General features: G+C 20.3%; 4 protein-coding genes across 4 annotated transcripts; 1 reads left to right on the plus strand and 3 right to left on the minus strand.

The window, feature by feature from the left end:
• Window positions 1-343: 343 nt before the first annotated feature.
• Window positions 344-2,833, plus strand: PF3D7_1025100 (glutamine--fructose-6-phosphate aminotransferase [isomerizing], putative; the record flags this gene model as incomplete). Its single annotated transcript, XM_001347493.1, has 1 exon — window positions 344-2,833. One exon carries the CDS (start codon window positions 344-346, stop codon window positions 2,831-2,833), a length of 2,490 nt encoding a protein of 829 aa, XP_001347529.1.
• A 410-nt stretch (window positions 2,834-3,243) lies between these two features.
• Window positions 3,244-4,530, minus strand: PF3D7_1025200 (ATP synthase mitochondrial F1 complex assembly factor 2, putative; the record flags this gene model as incomplete). Its single annotated transcript, XM_002585365.1, has 1 exon — window positions 3,244-4,530. One exon carries the CDS (start codon window positions 4,528-4,530, stop codon window positions 3,244-3,246), a length of 1,287 nt encoding a protein of 428 aa, XP_002585411.1.
• Window positions 4,531-5,389: 859 nt separating this feature from the next.
• Window positions 5,390-8,158, minus strand: PF3D7_1025300 (conserved protein, unknown function; the record flags this gene model as incomplete). The annotated part of the gene is made up of 1 exon (XM_001347494.2): window positions 5,390-8,158. One exon carries the CDS (start codon window positions 8,156-8,158, stop codon window positions 5,390-5,392), a length of 2,769 nt encoding a protein of 922 aa, XP_001347530.2.
• A 740-nt stretch (window positions 8,159-8,898) lies between these two features.
• PF3D7_1025400 (conserved Plasmodium membrane protein, unknown function) lies at window positions 8,899-14,585 on the minus strand (the record flags this gene model as incomplete). The annotated part of the gene is made up of 13 exons (XM_001347496.2): window positions 8,899-8,996; window positions 9,227-10,963; window positions 11,145-11,700; window positions 11,816-11,934; window positions 12,037-12,090; window positions 12,208-12,424; window positions 12,552-12,764; window positions 12,867-12,928; window positions 13,029-13,214; window positions 13,383-13,601; window positions 13,726-13,799; window positions 13,880-14,039; window positions 14,204-14,585. 13 exons carry the CDS (start codon window positions 14,583-14,585, stop codon window positions 8,899-8,901), a joined length of 4,077 nt encoding a protein of 1,358 aa, XP_001347532.2.
• Window positions 14,586-14,769: the final 184 nt, after the last annotated feature.

Genomic DNA, 14,769 nt, shown 5'->3' on the forward strand with positions numbered 1-14,769 from the left:
ATATTAAAAAAAAGAAAAATATATATATATATATATTTATATATATAGCATAACATTTAAATATGTGTGAATCTTATTTATTAATATAATATATTTTTATAAAATTTATATATTTCATTATATTGTACAAAATATATATATTATATATATATATATATATATATATATTCATATATCTTACGTTCATATATTAATATATTCTTTAGTATGACTAAAAGAATTGTAAATATATAAACTAATTAATAATACATAAAATGTATAGTGATAAAAAAAAAAAGAAAAAAAAATCACCTAAGATCTTTAATAACGTAAAAATATAAAACACCAATAATAATATAAACAAATGAATTTTAAATTCAAAACAGTAATACACAATTTAAAAAGTAAATTCAAACATGAATTTGTGTCTGATAAAAAGCAATTATATTTTTGTAATATTATGAAAAATAAATATAATGTATATGAAAATATTGGGTTTTTAAATTATGGTTGTTCAATTAAAAAATATTTATTTTACAATCGTAAAGAAGATCAAGATGAGGAATTTAAAGGTTCATTTAAAAATGGGACAATGAACGGTCTTAAAATATGGAAATATAATAATATATCATCACAAAAAGATACATATAATAATATATCATCACAAAAAGATACATATAATAATATATCATCACATAAAAATACATATAATAATATATCATCACATAAAAATACATATAATAATGTATCATCACATAAAAATACTTATAATAATATATCATCACATAAAGATACATATAATAAATATTATTATGCCCTTTTTAATAATAATATATTTAATCAGAAGAAATTATATATTTTTTTTATGGCTATCTGTTTGGCTTTAAATAAATTTCTGAACACTCAGGAAGAAAATAATGAAAATAATAATTCCTTAAAAAAAAAAAAAAAAAAAAAAATTATGAACAGCCATTTTTTTGGCTTGTCCAATGAAACAGCTAGTTGCTGTGGAATTATGGCATATATGGGAAATAGAGATGCTTCGAAGATATTAATAGATGGTATTGAAATTTTACAAAATAGAGGATATGATTCATGTGGAATGTCAACTATAAGTAATAAAAATGTTTTAAAAACGACTAAATATGCAAGTAATACAACTTGTGATGCTATTGAAAAATTAAAATCGAATTACCTGAACAGTCATAAAAATGATCATATAGGAATTGCACACACACGGTGGGCAACTCATGGATGTAAAACTGATGAAAATGCTCATCCCCATGTTGATTATGGTGAACGGATAAGTATAGTTCATAATGGAATAATTGAAAATTATAGAGAAATTAAAACATTTTTATTGAAAAATAATATTCCATTTAAATCAAATACTGATACAGAGGTAGTAGCTAATTTAATAGGATATTTCTTAGATAAAAAACAATCATTTCAAGATGCCGTTTTGTCAGCGATAACACAATTAGAAGGTACATGGAGTTTTTGTATAATACATAAAAATCATCCTGATGAGATGATTTTAGCTTCAAATGGGTCACCTTTACATATTGGTTTCAAGGATGATGAAATTTTTATAGCATCTGAACATACAGCATTATTTATGTTTACTAATGAATATATTTCTTTAAAAAATGGAGAAATACTTTCCATAAGTAAAGATAAAATAAATGATTTAAAATTATTGAAGAAAGTGGAAAATATACCAGAAATAGCTATACAAAAAACTCCACATCCATATCCACATTGGACAATTAAAGAAATACATGAGCAGTCAGCTACTTTATCCAAGTCATTAAATAATGGTGGAAGATTTAGTAGTGGAGATCATTTAGTAAAATTAGGAGGATTAGATCCGTATATACAAGATTTAAATAAAATAGAAAATTTAGTTCTGGTTGGATGTGGTACATCTTATTATGCAGCATTATTTGCTAAATATCTTATGAATTACCTAAATTGTTTTAATACTGTTCAGGTTATGGATCCTATCGATTTTAATATTTCTGTAATACCAAAGGAAAAAGAAGGAGTTATATTCATATCACAAAGTGGTGAAACACGAGATGTTATAAAAGCATGTAAATTAGCAGAAGACTTAAATGTAAGGAAATTATCAGTTGTTAATTCTGTTGGATCAACAATTGCAAATATGACCGGTCGTGGTGTGTATTTAAATGCAGGTAGAGAAGTAGGAGTAGCATCGACAAAATGTTTTACCTCTGAAGTATCTGTTTTAACATTAATAGCCTTATGGTTTTTTCAACATAAAAAAAATAACCAATCCAGTAATAAAGCAACATCCTTGATTAATTCTTTACATAGATTACCTTTATATACTGGAGTAACAATTAAATCATGTGAAAATACATGTAAAACATTATCCGAGAAATTTAAAAATACAAAATCGATGTTAATTATAGGAAATGGTTTAAGTTATCCTATAGCTCAAGAAGGTGCCTTAAAAATTAAAGAACTGGCTTATATACATTGTGAAGGTTTCACTGGAGCTTCTCTTAAACATGGGCCATATGCTTTATTAGGTGGTGAAGACAATATCCCTGTAATTATGTTATTATTTAATGATAACACCAAAAATGCAATGATCAATACAGGAGAACAAATAAAATCTAGAGGAGCACATATTGTATGTTTAACGGATGATGAAAACCTAGTTAAACATTTTGCAGACGATATCATTTTAATTCCAAATAATGGTATTTTAACACCTTTACTTGCAGTCATACCTTTGCAAATGTTGGCTTATTATACGAGTGTAAACAAGGGTATTAATCCCGACAAACCGAGATGCTTAGCCAAAACGGTAACAGTATCGTAAATAAATGTGAAATATGAAAGCATTTTTTTTTAATATTTTTTATGTAATTTTATATATATATATATATATAATGTTTTGTTAAATGATTTTATCCAAAAAAAAAAAAAAAAAAAAAAGAAAAAAAAAAAAACTATGTAGTTTTTTTTTTGAAAATACAACTAAAAAAGTTTATATGTCTTAAAATAATTGAAATGATACAATAAAAATGGTATATATGGGTAAATATAAATAAATAAATAAGTACATATATATATATATATATATATATATATATATATATATATATATGTACTTATTTATTTATATTATGTACATGCTTCATTTTGATGTATCTGCTTATAATAATAATAAAAAAAAAAAAAAATACAGTGATAAAAACATGATGTTGCCACATAATATATGTACATTTTTCATTGTATCATTTTGTTTATTAAACGAAGGGATGATAACATCAAGAGTGTGTTGGCATCCTTCATTATATTTACATCATATACATATCCCCATTTAAAAAATTGATATATATATTCCAAATTACAATAACGATACACATCCTTATAATTTATATACCTATTTAAAAATAAATAGGTAAATATAAATGAATTCAAATATTGTGTGCATTTATAAAATAAGAAAATTTCTGAATTGTTCATGTTTTTTATTAATTTTTGTATTTTTTCCTGAACATCAAAATTTTGTTCAGGTGTTTCAAAATGGTTAGCTCTATTTAACTTAATATTATGAATATGTTCAAAGAGATTAATAAATTTGTTATAGATATATTTTTGTTCTTGATATAAGTTATTATTAATATTATATTTATTAATATAATTTAAACAGTTTGGTAAATGAATAGTTTTTTTTTTTAAATCATGTAGAGAATTTTTGTGCATATTAAAAGCATGTTCTTCATTATTATTTGTATAAAAAATAAGATCATTAATAAAATTTTCATATATTTTTTTTTCCATAAGGGTTCTTTCTATTTCAAAGAAATATAAAATCCGCTCTTTATTATTATTATTTATATAATTATGATAGTTAAAATGGTCACCTTTGTTGTATTCACTATAATCTTTGTTATTATATTTATTGTCACCTTTGTTATTATATTCACTATCACATTTGTTGTATTCACTATCACATTTGTTGTATTCACTATCACATTTGTTGTATTCACTATCACATTTGTTGTATTCACTATCACATTTGTTGTATTCACTATCACATTTGTTGTATTCACTATCACATTTGTTGTATTCACTATCACCTTTGTTATTATATTTATTGTCACCTTTGTTATTATATTTATTGTCACCTTTATTATTATATTTATGGTCATAATTTTTTGGTAACATATTGTGTTCTTTTAAATTTACAAAATCGATTAAGTTATTCACACATAACGTTATAGGAGTTTTCAAAACATCCATATTATTTTTATTTCTCAAAATTTCCAATTTTATTAATAAACACAAATCTTCATTTTTTAAGGAGAAAACATTTTTCCTATTAGTTAATAAAATTTTGTCATCAATGAAAATTTCAGTTTTATTGGTATGCACATTTTTTCTTAACTCGATGTTTTTTATATTACAAAATTTTTTCAAGTTCTGTTTATTTTCATCAAAGCAAATGTATGATGAGTTGTATTTTTTAAATATCGAAAAAACATTTTTATTCAACCTTTTCTTAAACATATTATTTTATATATATATATATATATAATAAATGATACACATGAACTCACAAATAAATAAATAAATATATATATATATATTTATATATATTTATATAAGTAAATAAAAGGGATTCATCTATTTATAAATATATTAATATTTTCATAAAATTGAAAATTTTTAATAATAAGAAGGAAATTTTAATTCTTAAAAAAAAATTAAATTAAATAAAAAAAAAAAAAAAAGAAAAGAAAATTAAAAAAAATGAAATGTAATGAAATATATATGTATATATACACATATATATATATATATATATTATACATATATGTTGTATATATAAAACAAATGAAACTCGTAATTATCAAAAAAAAAAAAAAAAAAAAAAAAAAAAATTATATAAATATAAATAAATACAAATATATATAATATATATATATATATATATATATATATATATATATATATATGTATATATATAAACGTTTCAACACTTTGATTATTAATGTAAAAAAATAATTATATTAACATAAAAACTATATAATATTTATTTACATTTCTACAATGGATTAAAAAAAAAAAAGAAATATGAAAAAGGTTAATTAAAAAAAATGAAAAAAGAAAAATACACACATATAATATAATATACATATATATTATATATATATATATATTTATTTATTTATTTATATACTTTTATGTGTGCATAGAGTTAAGATTTGTTTATGAATTATTTATAAATGGTGAGTAAAACATATTACTCAAAGGGGACTGAAGGCTTATTATAAATATATACATATATATTATATATATATATATATATATTATTTATATATATATGTATATTTTTTACATATATATATATATATATATTTTTAGATTAGAATATTCCTGATTGCTTCAACATTTGCAATAGGTACATACTCTTGTTATCATTTTCTTTCTTACATTGTTCATAAGTATTTGTATATCCTTTTTTAACAGCATCTACTAATATTTTTCTGATATTTTGATTGTTCAAAGATTGTAATATAAAATTTTTTAAATTTATATCATTTAATTTTTGGACTTTATTTAAAAGATAAATTATATCAACATCTTTTTCTTGTTTGATTGCCTGTGTAATATTATCATCGGCATTTTCTTTATTGTTTTCAAGATTTGCTTGTGGTTCTTTCGTTTTAAATCCAAGAACTTTTTTTTTTTTTTTACGTCCGAACATACCATCTGCTAAGTTTCCAAATCCAAAGAAATTATTTAACTCAGAAAATAAATCATTTTGATTATCATCTGATGAATTTTGTTGATCAAAGGATTCACTTGAATAATCACCATCACCATCATTATTATTATTATTATTATTTTGAATAAAGAAATTTTTTAAGAGTCCGGAAAAAATCGAGTTAGGAAATAGATCATCCATTCTATCTAAATTATTATACTGATAATCATTTTGATCTTGATCATCTGATGTATTATTATTATTATTAAGACCATTACCTCTTATAATAATTTGTGTATGTATATTATTACCATCATCCGAATATTTCCTTACAATTACATTTTTTCTTTTATTATTATTTTTATGATTATTGAATACTCTTGAATGTGCAACTTTTTTTATAATATCCTTTTCATCATTACAATCATTATATGGGATTTTTTTAGAAGATAATTCTTTTTTGAAATCATTTAACATTTCAAAACTATATTCTGGATGAGTTTCATATAGATTACATAAAAATTTATATTCCTCTTCTTCTGACTTGGGATTATTTTTATTAACATTCGATGATTTGAATTTGTGTAAAGAATATACGTTATTATTAATTTCGTAGTTAACAAATTTATGTATAATATCTGATGCCTTTTCATATCCTTGATTAGAAGAATGTTGTTTCTGATGGTTAATAATATTATTATTATTATTATTATTATTATTATTATCGTGAATAGTGTCATTTCTTTTTAATAATAACACACTATTGACTATTTTGTTTAACATATTTTGTTTTTCTTCATTATTTAATTTTTTAAAAAATTCGGTGACCTCATTATATCTTTTTTCATATTCTATATTTTTATCATTTTTTTTTAAATAATTAGAACCATACAACAATTTAATGGCATATTTATGTATGACATCATTTGTACTTTTACAATCTTTCATATAAACATTGTCGTTTTCTAACTCCTTTGTAATTCTTACAAAATTTAATTCCTTAGCTTTCAATTGATTATAAATTTCTTTACATTTATCTTCAATTTTAATTTGATCCATATGATTATTTCCATTATCATTTTGACTTTTTTGGTTTTCTTGAACATTTGTAATTCCTATATTTAGAGCATCATATTTTTTATTAAATTCATTTGTATTATTCAAATATTTTTTTGGAATGATAAGAATATTATTTTTTAAATCAAATATTAATTTCTTGTTTAATAAAAAATCTAAACCTAATAAAATGACATCTTTATTAATATATTCTAGATTCCCTGAATAGATATATTTATTTAATTCTACAGGTATTTTATGATTATCTTTAGTAATAATATTTATATGATTAATATTAGTTTTATTAACTTTATATTTATTTTTTAAAACGCTTTCAATAATTATACTAGTCTTAGTATCCTTATTATTGTAATCAGTTGTTGTATTGTATATATTGGAATTGTTAAGAAGTATAGTATTTAATGTACCTGTATCTACGATACCTTTATATAAATGATTATCCACATAAATATTAAAATATTTAATATTATTAAAATAATCATAAAGATTTATCTTATAATACTCATGTTCCTTTTGATCTTGTTCACCATTTCCCTTTTGTTTCTCATATTCAATGTTATCATAATTTGGATCTTCTGTATTTATTCCGTCTTCATTCCAATTTAATAAAATTTTCATTTGTATAGTGTCTAAAACAAATGTGTCATAATTTTTAAAAAAATTAAAACCAATAATTCCATAAAAATTCATATCTAACTCTTCATTATTTATTACATAAAATGGAAATTGTTTTTCCTTTTCATGTTTTATATTAACTACTTTTTTTATATCTACTTGTGTATTATTTAAATGGAATAATTCTTTTATATTTTCTATATCCTTTTTTTCATATTGTAAATTTAAACCTTCATTTTTTGGAAAACTCTTCTGTTCAAAATCATTTTGTGTAAATATATTATTATTATTATTATTATTATTACATTTTAATAATTCCTCATTTAATCTTTTTTCAAATATAAAACTATGATCACTACATAAATCAATAATAAATTTCTTTTCTTCATTATTTACAAATAATTTAGTATATAAAAATATATTACCATTTTTATATTCATATTTTTCGATATTTAAACTCTTTTTTCCTTTATTATTTATTTCTTCTTTACTACTAAATCCAAATAAATGAACTTTGTTACTATATTTGTTCTTACATTTTTTTACAATCTTATTATTACCAATAAATTGCAAATTTTTACTTTTCTTATTTCGATAATTACTTATATTCAATGCACATTCAATATTATTATTCAAATGTGTTAATTTCCTATCTATGCTCTTTCTTATATTTAGTGTTTCATATATATCACATAATAAAAAGGACCATATGAATATCACAAAATATAATAGCATTGTGTTCTCTTTTCTTTTTTTTTTTTTTTAAACAAACAAAGGAAAAAGGAACATTTAAACTTAATATTTGAAAAAAAAAAAAAAAAAAAAAAAAAAAAAAATTTAAAACATATTGTTATTAGAAGTAAAGGAAACTACCCATCCCCAGCAACGATATCAAAAAATTAATATATTATAAATAAATATAAAAATATAAGAATATAAGAATATATGATAAGATAATAATAATAATAATTATTAAATATATATATATATATATATATATATATATATATATTTTTTTTTTTTTTTTTGTTAATATTTCAATATTATCATTTAAGAGAAAATATATTTGAAATATGTATAATTTTTCGGGCTTATTTTTAAGTCACCAAAAGAAAAAAAAAGAAATAAATATGATATATACATTATATCATATATAATATATATATATTATATATATATAATATATCATATACAATACATATATTTATATTTATATTTACATTTTATTAAGAGAAAGGTATTACACTATGTAATACATATATATAAAACCAGTTTCAGCATTTTTAAAAAATTAAATATATTTTGTATAAATATATATATATATATATTTTACAATATATTATAACAAATTATATATTAAAAATAATATTTTATTACACTACTTAATATTCATTTATTATTATTCATTTATTATTATTCATTTATTATTATTCATTTATTATTATTCATTTATTATTATTTATTTTTTATATGATTCATTTTTCAAAAATGCGGCCCTTGTTTGATTGAGCCTCCTCATTAATAATTTGTTCCTTCTTTTCCTCACTACTATTCTGTTCATCCTTTTTATAAACTGCACATAAAAAAAAATAAATAAAAAATAAAAAATATATCATGGTATATATATTATTCTACACATATAAATTTGTTTAACCAATACTTTATATTTTAAACCATTTGTAGAGTGTAAAATATTATCTTATGTATTATTTTTTTATTTTTTAATTTTTTTATTTTTTTATTTTTTTTAATTTTTTTAATTTTTTTATTTTTTTTATTTTTATTATTTTTTTTTAAACTTACATGCTTCATCCTCTATGATATGTATAAGACCATCCCTCAAATTGTTTGTAATTAAAACATTTTTTTCTAGCTGGTACATTTGCTTTGTCAAATTTTGTTGAAGTTTACTTAGATGACTTTTATATAATATTTTATTTTGATATGTTGTTTTTAATTCACCTTTTTTTTCTTTTAAATTATTGAACTTTTGTATAAGTATATATTTTTTTATTTTTAGAAAAAGTAAATATGTAAATGATATTTTTATTTTGTCTATGTAATATAAATCTTCATTCAAATTTTCAATCATACGTTTTAATTGCTTTGTGTTTTTTTGCCTTTTTTCCTTATCTTCTTCATTTCTTTTATAATTATCTTTATCATAAAGTCCAGATATTATCCACTGCACTAACGTTTTCTTCTTATTATTCTTTATATTTTCATCTTTTAAAAAATTAAAATCATATTTCTCATTCAATATATTTGTAAAAAATAAACTCATATTCTCTATCTTTTCAATCATATCTACTTCATCGTCTTTATTTTTATTTTGTCTCTCCAAATCTTCATTATTTGACGTATCTTCATCTATAATGTCGTGATCATCGTTTTTTTTAATTTCATACAATTTATGTTTTGCGTGTGTATTTATACCTTTCCCGTCTTGTATATTTCCCACCATCGTATGATCATAATTATGTTTGCCATTCATTATTTGGCTTGATGTTTGAGCGTTTTCATTTGGTCTATAAGGAATTTCTGTATGTACCTGACTGTTCATGTAATTATTCGTTTGGTCATTCATGAAATTATTCGTTTGGCCATTCATATAATTATTTTCCTGACCATTCATGTAATTATTCGTTTGGATATTCATGTAATTATTCGTTTGGATATTCATGTAATTATTCGTTTGGCTATTTAGATAATTATTTTCCTGACCACTCATGCAATTATTCGTTTGGATATTCATGTAATTATTCGTTTGGATATTCATGTAATTATTCGTTTGGCTATTTAGATAATTATTTTCCTGACCACTCATGCAATTATTCGTTTGGATATTCATGTAATTATTCGTTTGGCTATTCAGATAATTATTTTCCTGACCATTCATGCAATTATTCGTTTGGATATTCATGTAATTATTCATTTGGCTATTTGTGTAATTATTTCCCTGACCATTCATAACATTATTTTTTTGTCCATTCATGTAATTATTCCCCTGACCATTCATAACATTATTTGTTTGTCCATTCATGTAATTATTCCCCTGACCATTCATAACATTATTTGTTTGTCCATTCATGTAATTACCTTGTGCGTTTATGTTCCCATATTGCAACATCATTTTTTGTTGTTCATACATATTATACATATTAATCTGAAGATTAAGCATTTGAGAAAACTTATTTTTTTCTTTCAATAATTGTACCTTTTCAAAAGTTTTATCTAATGAATATAAAAGGGCTTTAAAGTATAGTAGGATATCATAGTTTTCGCATATGTTGGTGTTATTAAAAGGTACCTGTTTAGGGTCTTTATCATTTTGATAATTACGTCTTTTTAGTTTAATTATGTTTGGTTTTTTCTTTACATAAATAAATAGGAATATGGAGGTAAGGTAAAATAAGAAGAAAACAAAAATAAATTTGTTTAAGACTTCGTAAGGGAAAGAATTCTGGTTTGTTTGAATTTGATAAAATAAAAGTATCCACTTAAAAATGTTCTTCTGGATATTACATGGAAAATAAGATCCTATTAAAAATAATATATATATATATATATATATATTACATTCATTTATCATGTTCAAACAAACAAAAAAAAAAAAAAAAATTACGTGTTTACTACATAACTATATACACATGTGTACACGTTTAACAAATGTAAAATTATTCAAATAAATAGATTATACATAATCTTTTTTATTTTGTACCTATTAAGGACATGAAAAAAACGGAGATCCATATAGGTATGCTTACTAATAGAAATTTTTTTTTATGCTTTATTAAAAATGAAATATGATTTATAAAAAAAAGAAAAAAGAAATTTAATAAGGATGTAAGAATAATGATATAAGAAAATAAATTTGCATAAAATTTATACCATTTTATTTTTAATAAATCAAATAATAAGGATCTAAAATTGTCTTGTTTATTCATGTTATTAAATATTTCGGATATTTGATTTTCCTTTATGTCGTTAATATAATCATAAAAATAGCTAACTGGTGTGAAGCTCATAAAATGAAATAAGAAAAAAAAGAAGAAATTTAAGAAAAAAAAGGAAAAAAAAGAAATATAAATCTTGCTTCTTATATAATACACCATAAATATCGTTAAAATTAAATATATTATTGTTATGATAAACATAATTATTAATAAAATATATTTATAATTATACATGTTATTATAATTATCTTCATATATCTCATGAACAAAAATTTCTTTATCTTTTTTAAACACACCATAATGCTGCACCTTAAACGATGTCTAAAAGGCGAATATATATATGCAACATATATATATTACATATTTATAGTATTCATGTTTTACGTTTTTTACATTTAATGTTTCTTTTTTCATTTTTTATATTTTATACACTTACCCTTATTAATAAAGATAGGGAGTATTCAAAGTTGTAAAGAATCGAATAAGCGTCGTAATATTTTATCCTTCCCTTATTATCCTCTATGATACTTTTATAATTCTCTAATTTGGTACTATCTAAAAGGAATATATTTATATATGTACATAAATATATACACATTATTATGTTTTATTATATATATATATATATATATATATATTTTTTATGTGTTGATGTACCAGTGTTGGATTCGTGTGCAAGTAACGGATTGGCTATAGTTATTTCATCGGATACTTAAAAAAAAAAAAAAAAAAAAAAAAAAAAAAAAATTATATATGATATATAAATAAATATACATATATATAAATATATTTATTTTTTTTTTTTCATTTTTCTTATGTGTGGACTACTTTGGTTGTTGCCGCTAAATTTTAGAAAGACGTCATATGGAAAATGATTAAAAAAATCATCATATATAGAAATATTGTAATCATTTAAATTCAAATTAATATCGAATAAATTTTTATTTTGCAAATCTTTTTTATTTCTCATGATATTCTTTATGACTATGGAGTTTAAAAAGTTGTAGTAATCAGCTGAATAGGTAAAAGTATCATATGATTTCTCCTACAAAAAGGAATATACATATATATATATATATATATATATATATGTGTGTGTATGTATATATTTATGTATATTTTATTTATAAATTTATAGATAATACAACATGTTAATATGTCTTCCGTTTTACCATATTTGTGTCTGTTAAAAAATACTCCTTTAATAGAAGGTTGTACTTTTTATTAATATGATCATATGAGCTTTGATCAAAATTTATTTTTAAAATTAAAAAAATAAAAAAAAGGCCGAAGCAAGATATATTAGAAAATTTTAGGATACTCATATTTTTTATATTTTTTTCGTCAGATATAAACATCTTTTGTTTGTTTAATTTTTTATTCACCTATATTATGTTGAATAAATAAAACCACACATATATTGTTGTAATGTATATATATATGTATGTATGTATGTGTGTATTTATTTATTTATTTTTTTTTTTTACTTGAAAGAAGAAAAGATATTCCTTTATTTTTAACCAGAGTGGCATATTTCTTAACTTGCAATCTACAAAATAAAATAAATAAATATATAATATATATATATATATTGCTCATGGTTTTAATTTTTTTTTTTTTTTTTTTTTTTTTTTTTTGTTATCTTTTACTTAATAAAAGGTCGTTCTTGTTTACAAGGAGAAAGGTGCTTGCTGTGGATATAACTATTATCATGGGTATAAAAAAAAAATTATAGATTAAGGAAAACAAAAAATAGTAAGGATATTCATTTTTATATATATTGTTCTTTTCAAAGAGATCGAACGATTTGATATAGTCACTATAATTTTGAAGGCCTACAAAAAAAAAAAAAAAAAAAAAAAAAAGTAATATATGTGTGAATTCATTTGTCTGAAAAATTGTTTGTACACCTTGATTATCTAAATATGAATTTAGATACATACATATATATATATATATATATATATATATATATATATATATTTATTTATTTATTTATTTACTTGTTATATATTTGACAAATGGTACTACTACAAAAGCAGAAAGAGAAATGAAAAGCACCTTGTTATGTTTTAATGTATTGCTAATTATGTTTATGGGTATACGAAATATTTTACTAACTTTTGATAATTCTTTAAAAATATTTAAGATTAATAGGATATAATAAATATATATTAACAACGCTATGAATTTTTCATATGTAGAACCATATTCAATAGAGTCTACATTCAAAAAAAAAAAAAAAAAATTAAATTAAAAAAAAAAATAATTCACAGGCATAAAAAAATAAACATATATATATATATATATATATATATATGTGTATATATTATTTTTTGTTTGCACCTATAAATTGCTGGTATATTATATTTATATTAATAAGGGAAATTACTGATACATGAAATATATTTTCTTTTCTCCTATAAATAAAATATGTACATACAAATATACCTATGTACATATATACATGTTATATATTTTTATTTTTTTTTTTTTTTACTCTTTCTTTTTCCAGTAGATATTTATTATAGCACATGTCATCAAATTAAAAAAAATATAAAGCACCCATTCTTTCCAAAAAAAATATTTAGTTATGCTTATATGAATTTCTTTTTTCAAAATTTCAGATTGATTTAATTTATGAAATATAATAACGTAATCTTAAGAGGAAGAAAGACCAAGAAAAAATAAAAAAATAAAATAAATATGATAAAGACATTATATCATGTAATATTATATATATGAAAAACACACACACATACATACATACATACATACATATATATATATATATATATATTTTTACATTTACATTTTCCCTAACCTATGTATGTGTTAACATGTTGATTATAAAACAAGAAAGAATATTTAAAATAATCTGTGTCTATATATTTGGAATAATTTAATTTATCATGATTACACATCTGAGATATATTAGATAAATTATTTTGTATGATTTCTACATCGTATATATTTAAATATGGACTTTTTAAGATATAAGAAAAACTATTATTAAAACATTGTAATAAATTTTCATTATTATATGTATAATATATATGAACTAATATTATATAGAATAAGAAATGTATAACTAATAAAAAGATATTCTTCATATGAAAAGAATCGAATTCTTTATTTTTTTCTTTTTCTTCTTTTTTTTTTTCCTTTGTTTTTTTCTCAATATATACTATATTATTATTATCCATTATTATAATCTATACATATATATGTATGTATGTCTCAAAATTTCATATTATATTAATTCCTAATAATTTCATACAATATAGTGTACCGTTTATTATTACATATGGATCTAGATATATATTATATTATATATTAGTTTATTTATTCCTCTATATTTTTTAACTACATTATAGGGAATATCATTAC

The sequence above is a fragment of the Plasmodium falciparum genome (assembly GCF_000002765.6).
Source record: "Plasmodium falciparum 3D7 genome assembly, chromosome: 10".
Lineage (NCBI taxonomy): Eukaryota > Apicomplexa > Aconoidasida > Haemosporida > Plasmodiidae > Plasmodium > Plasmodium falciparum.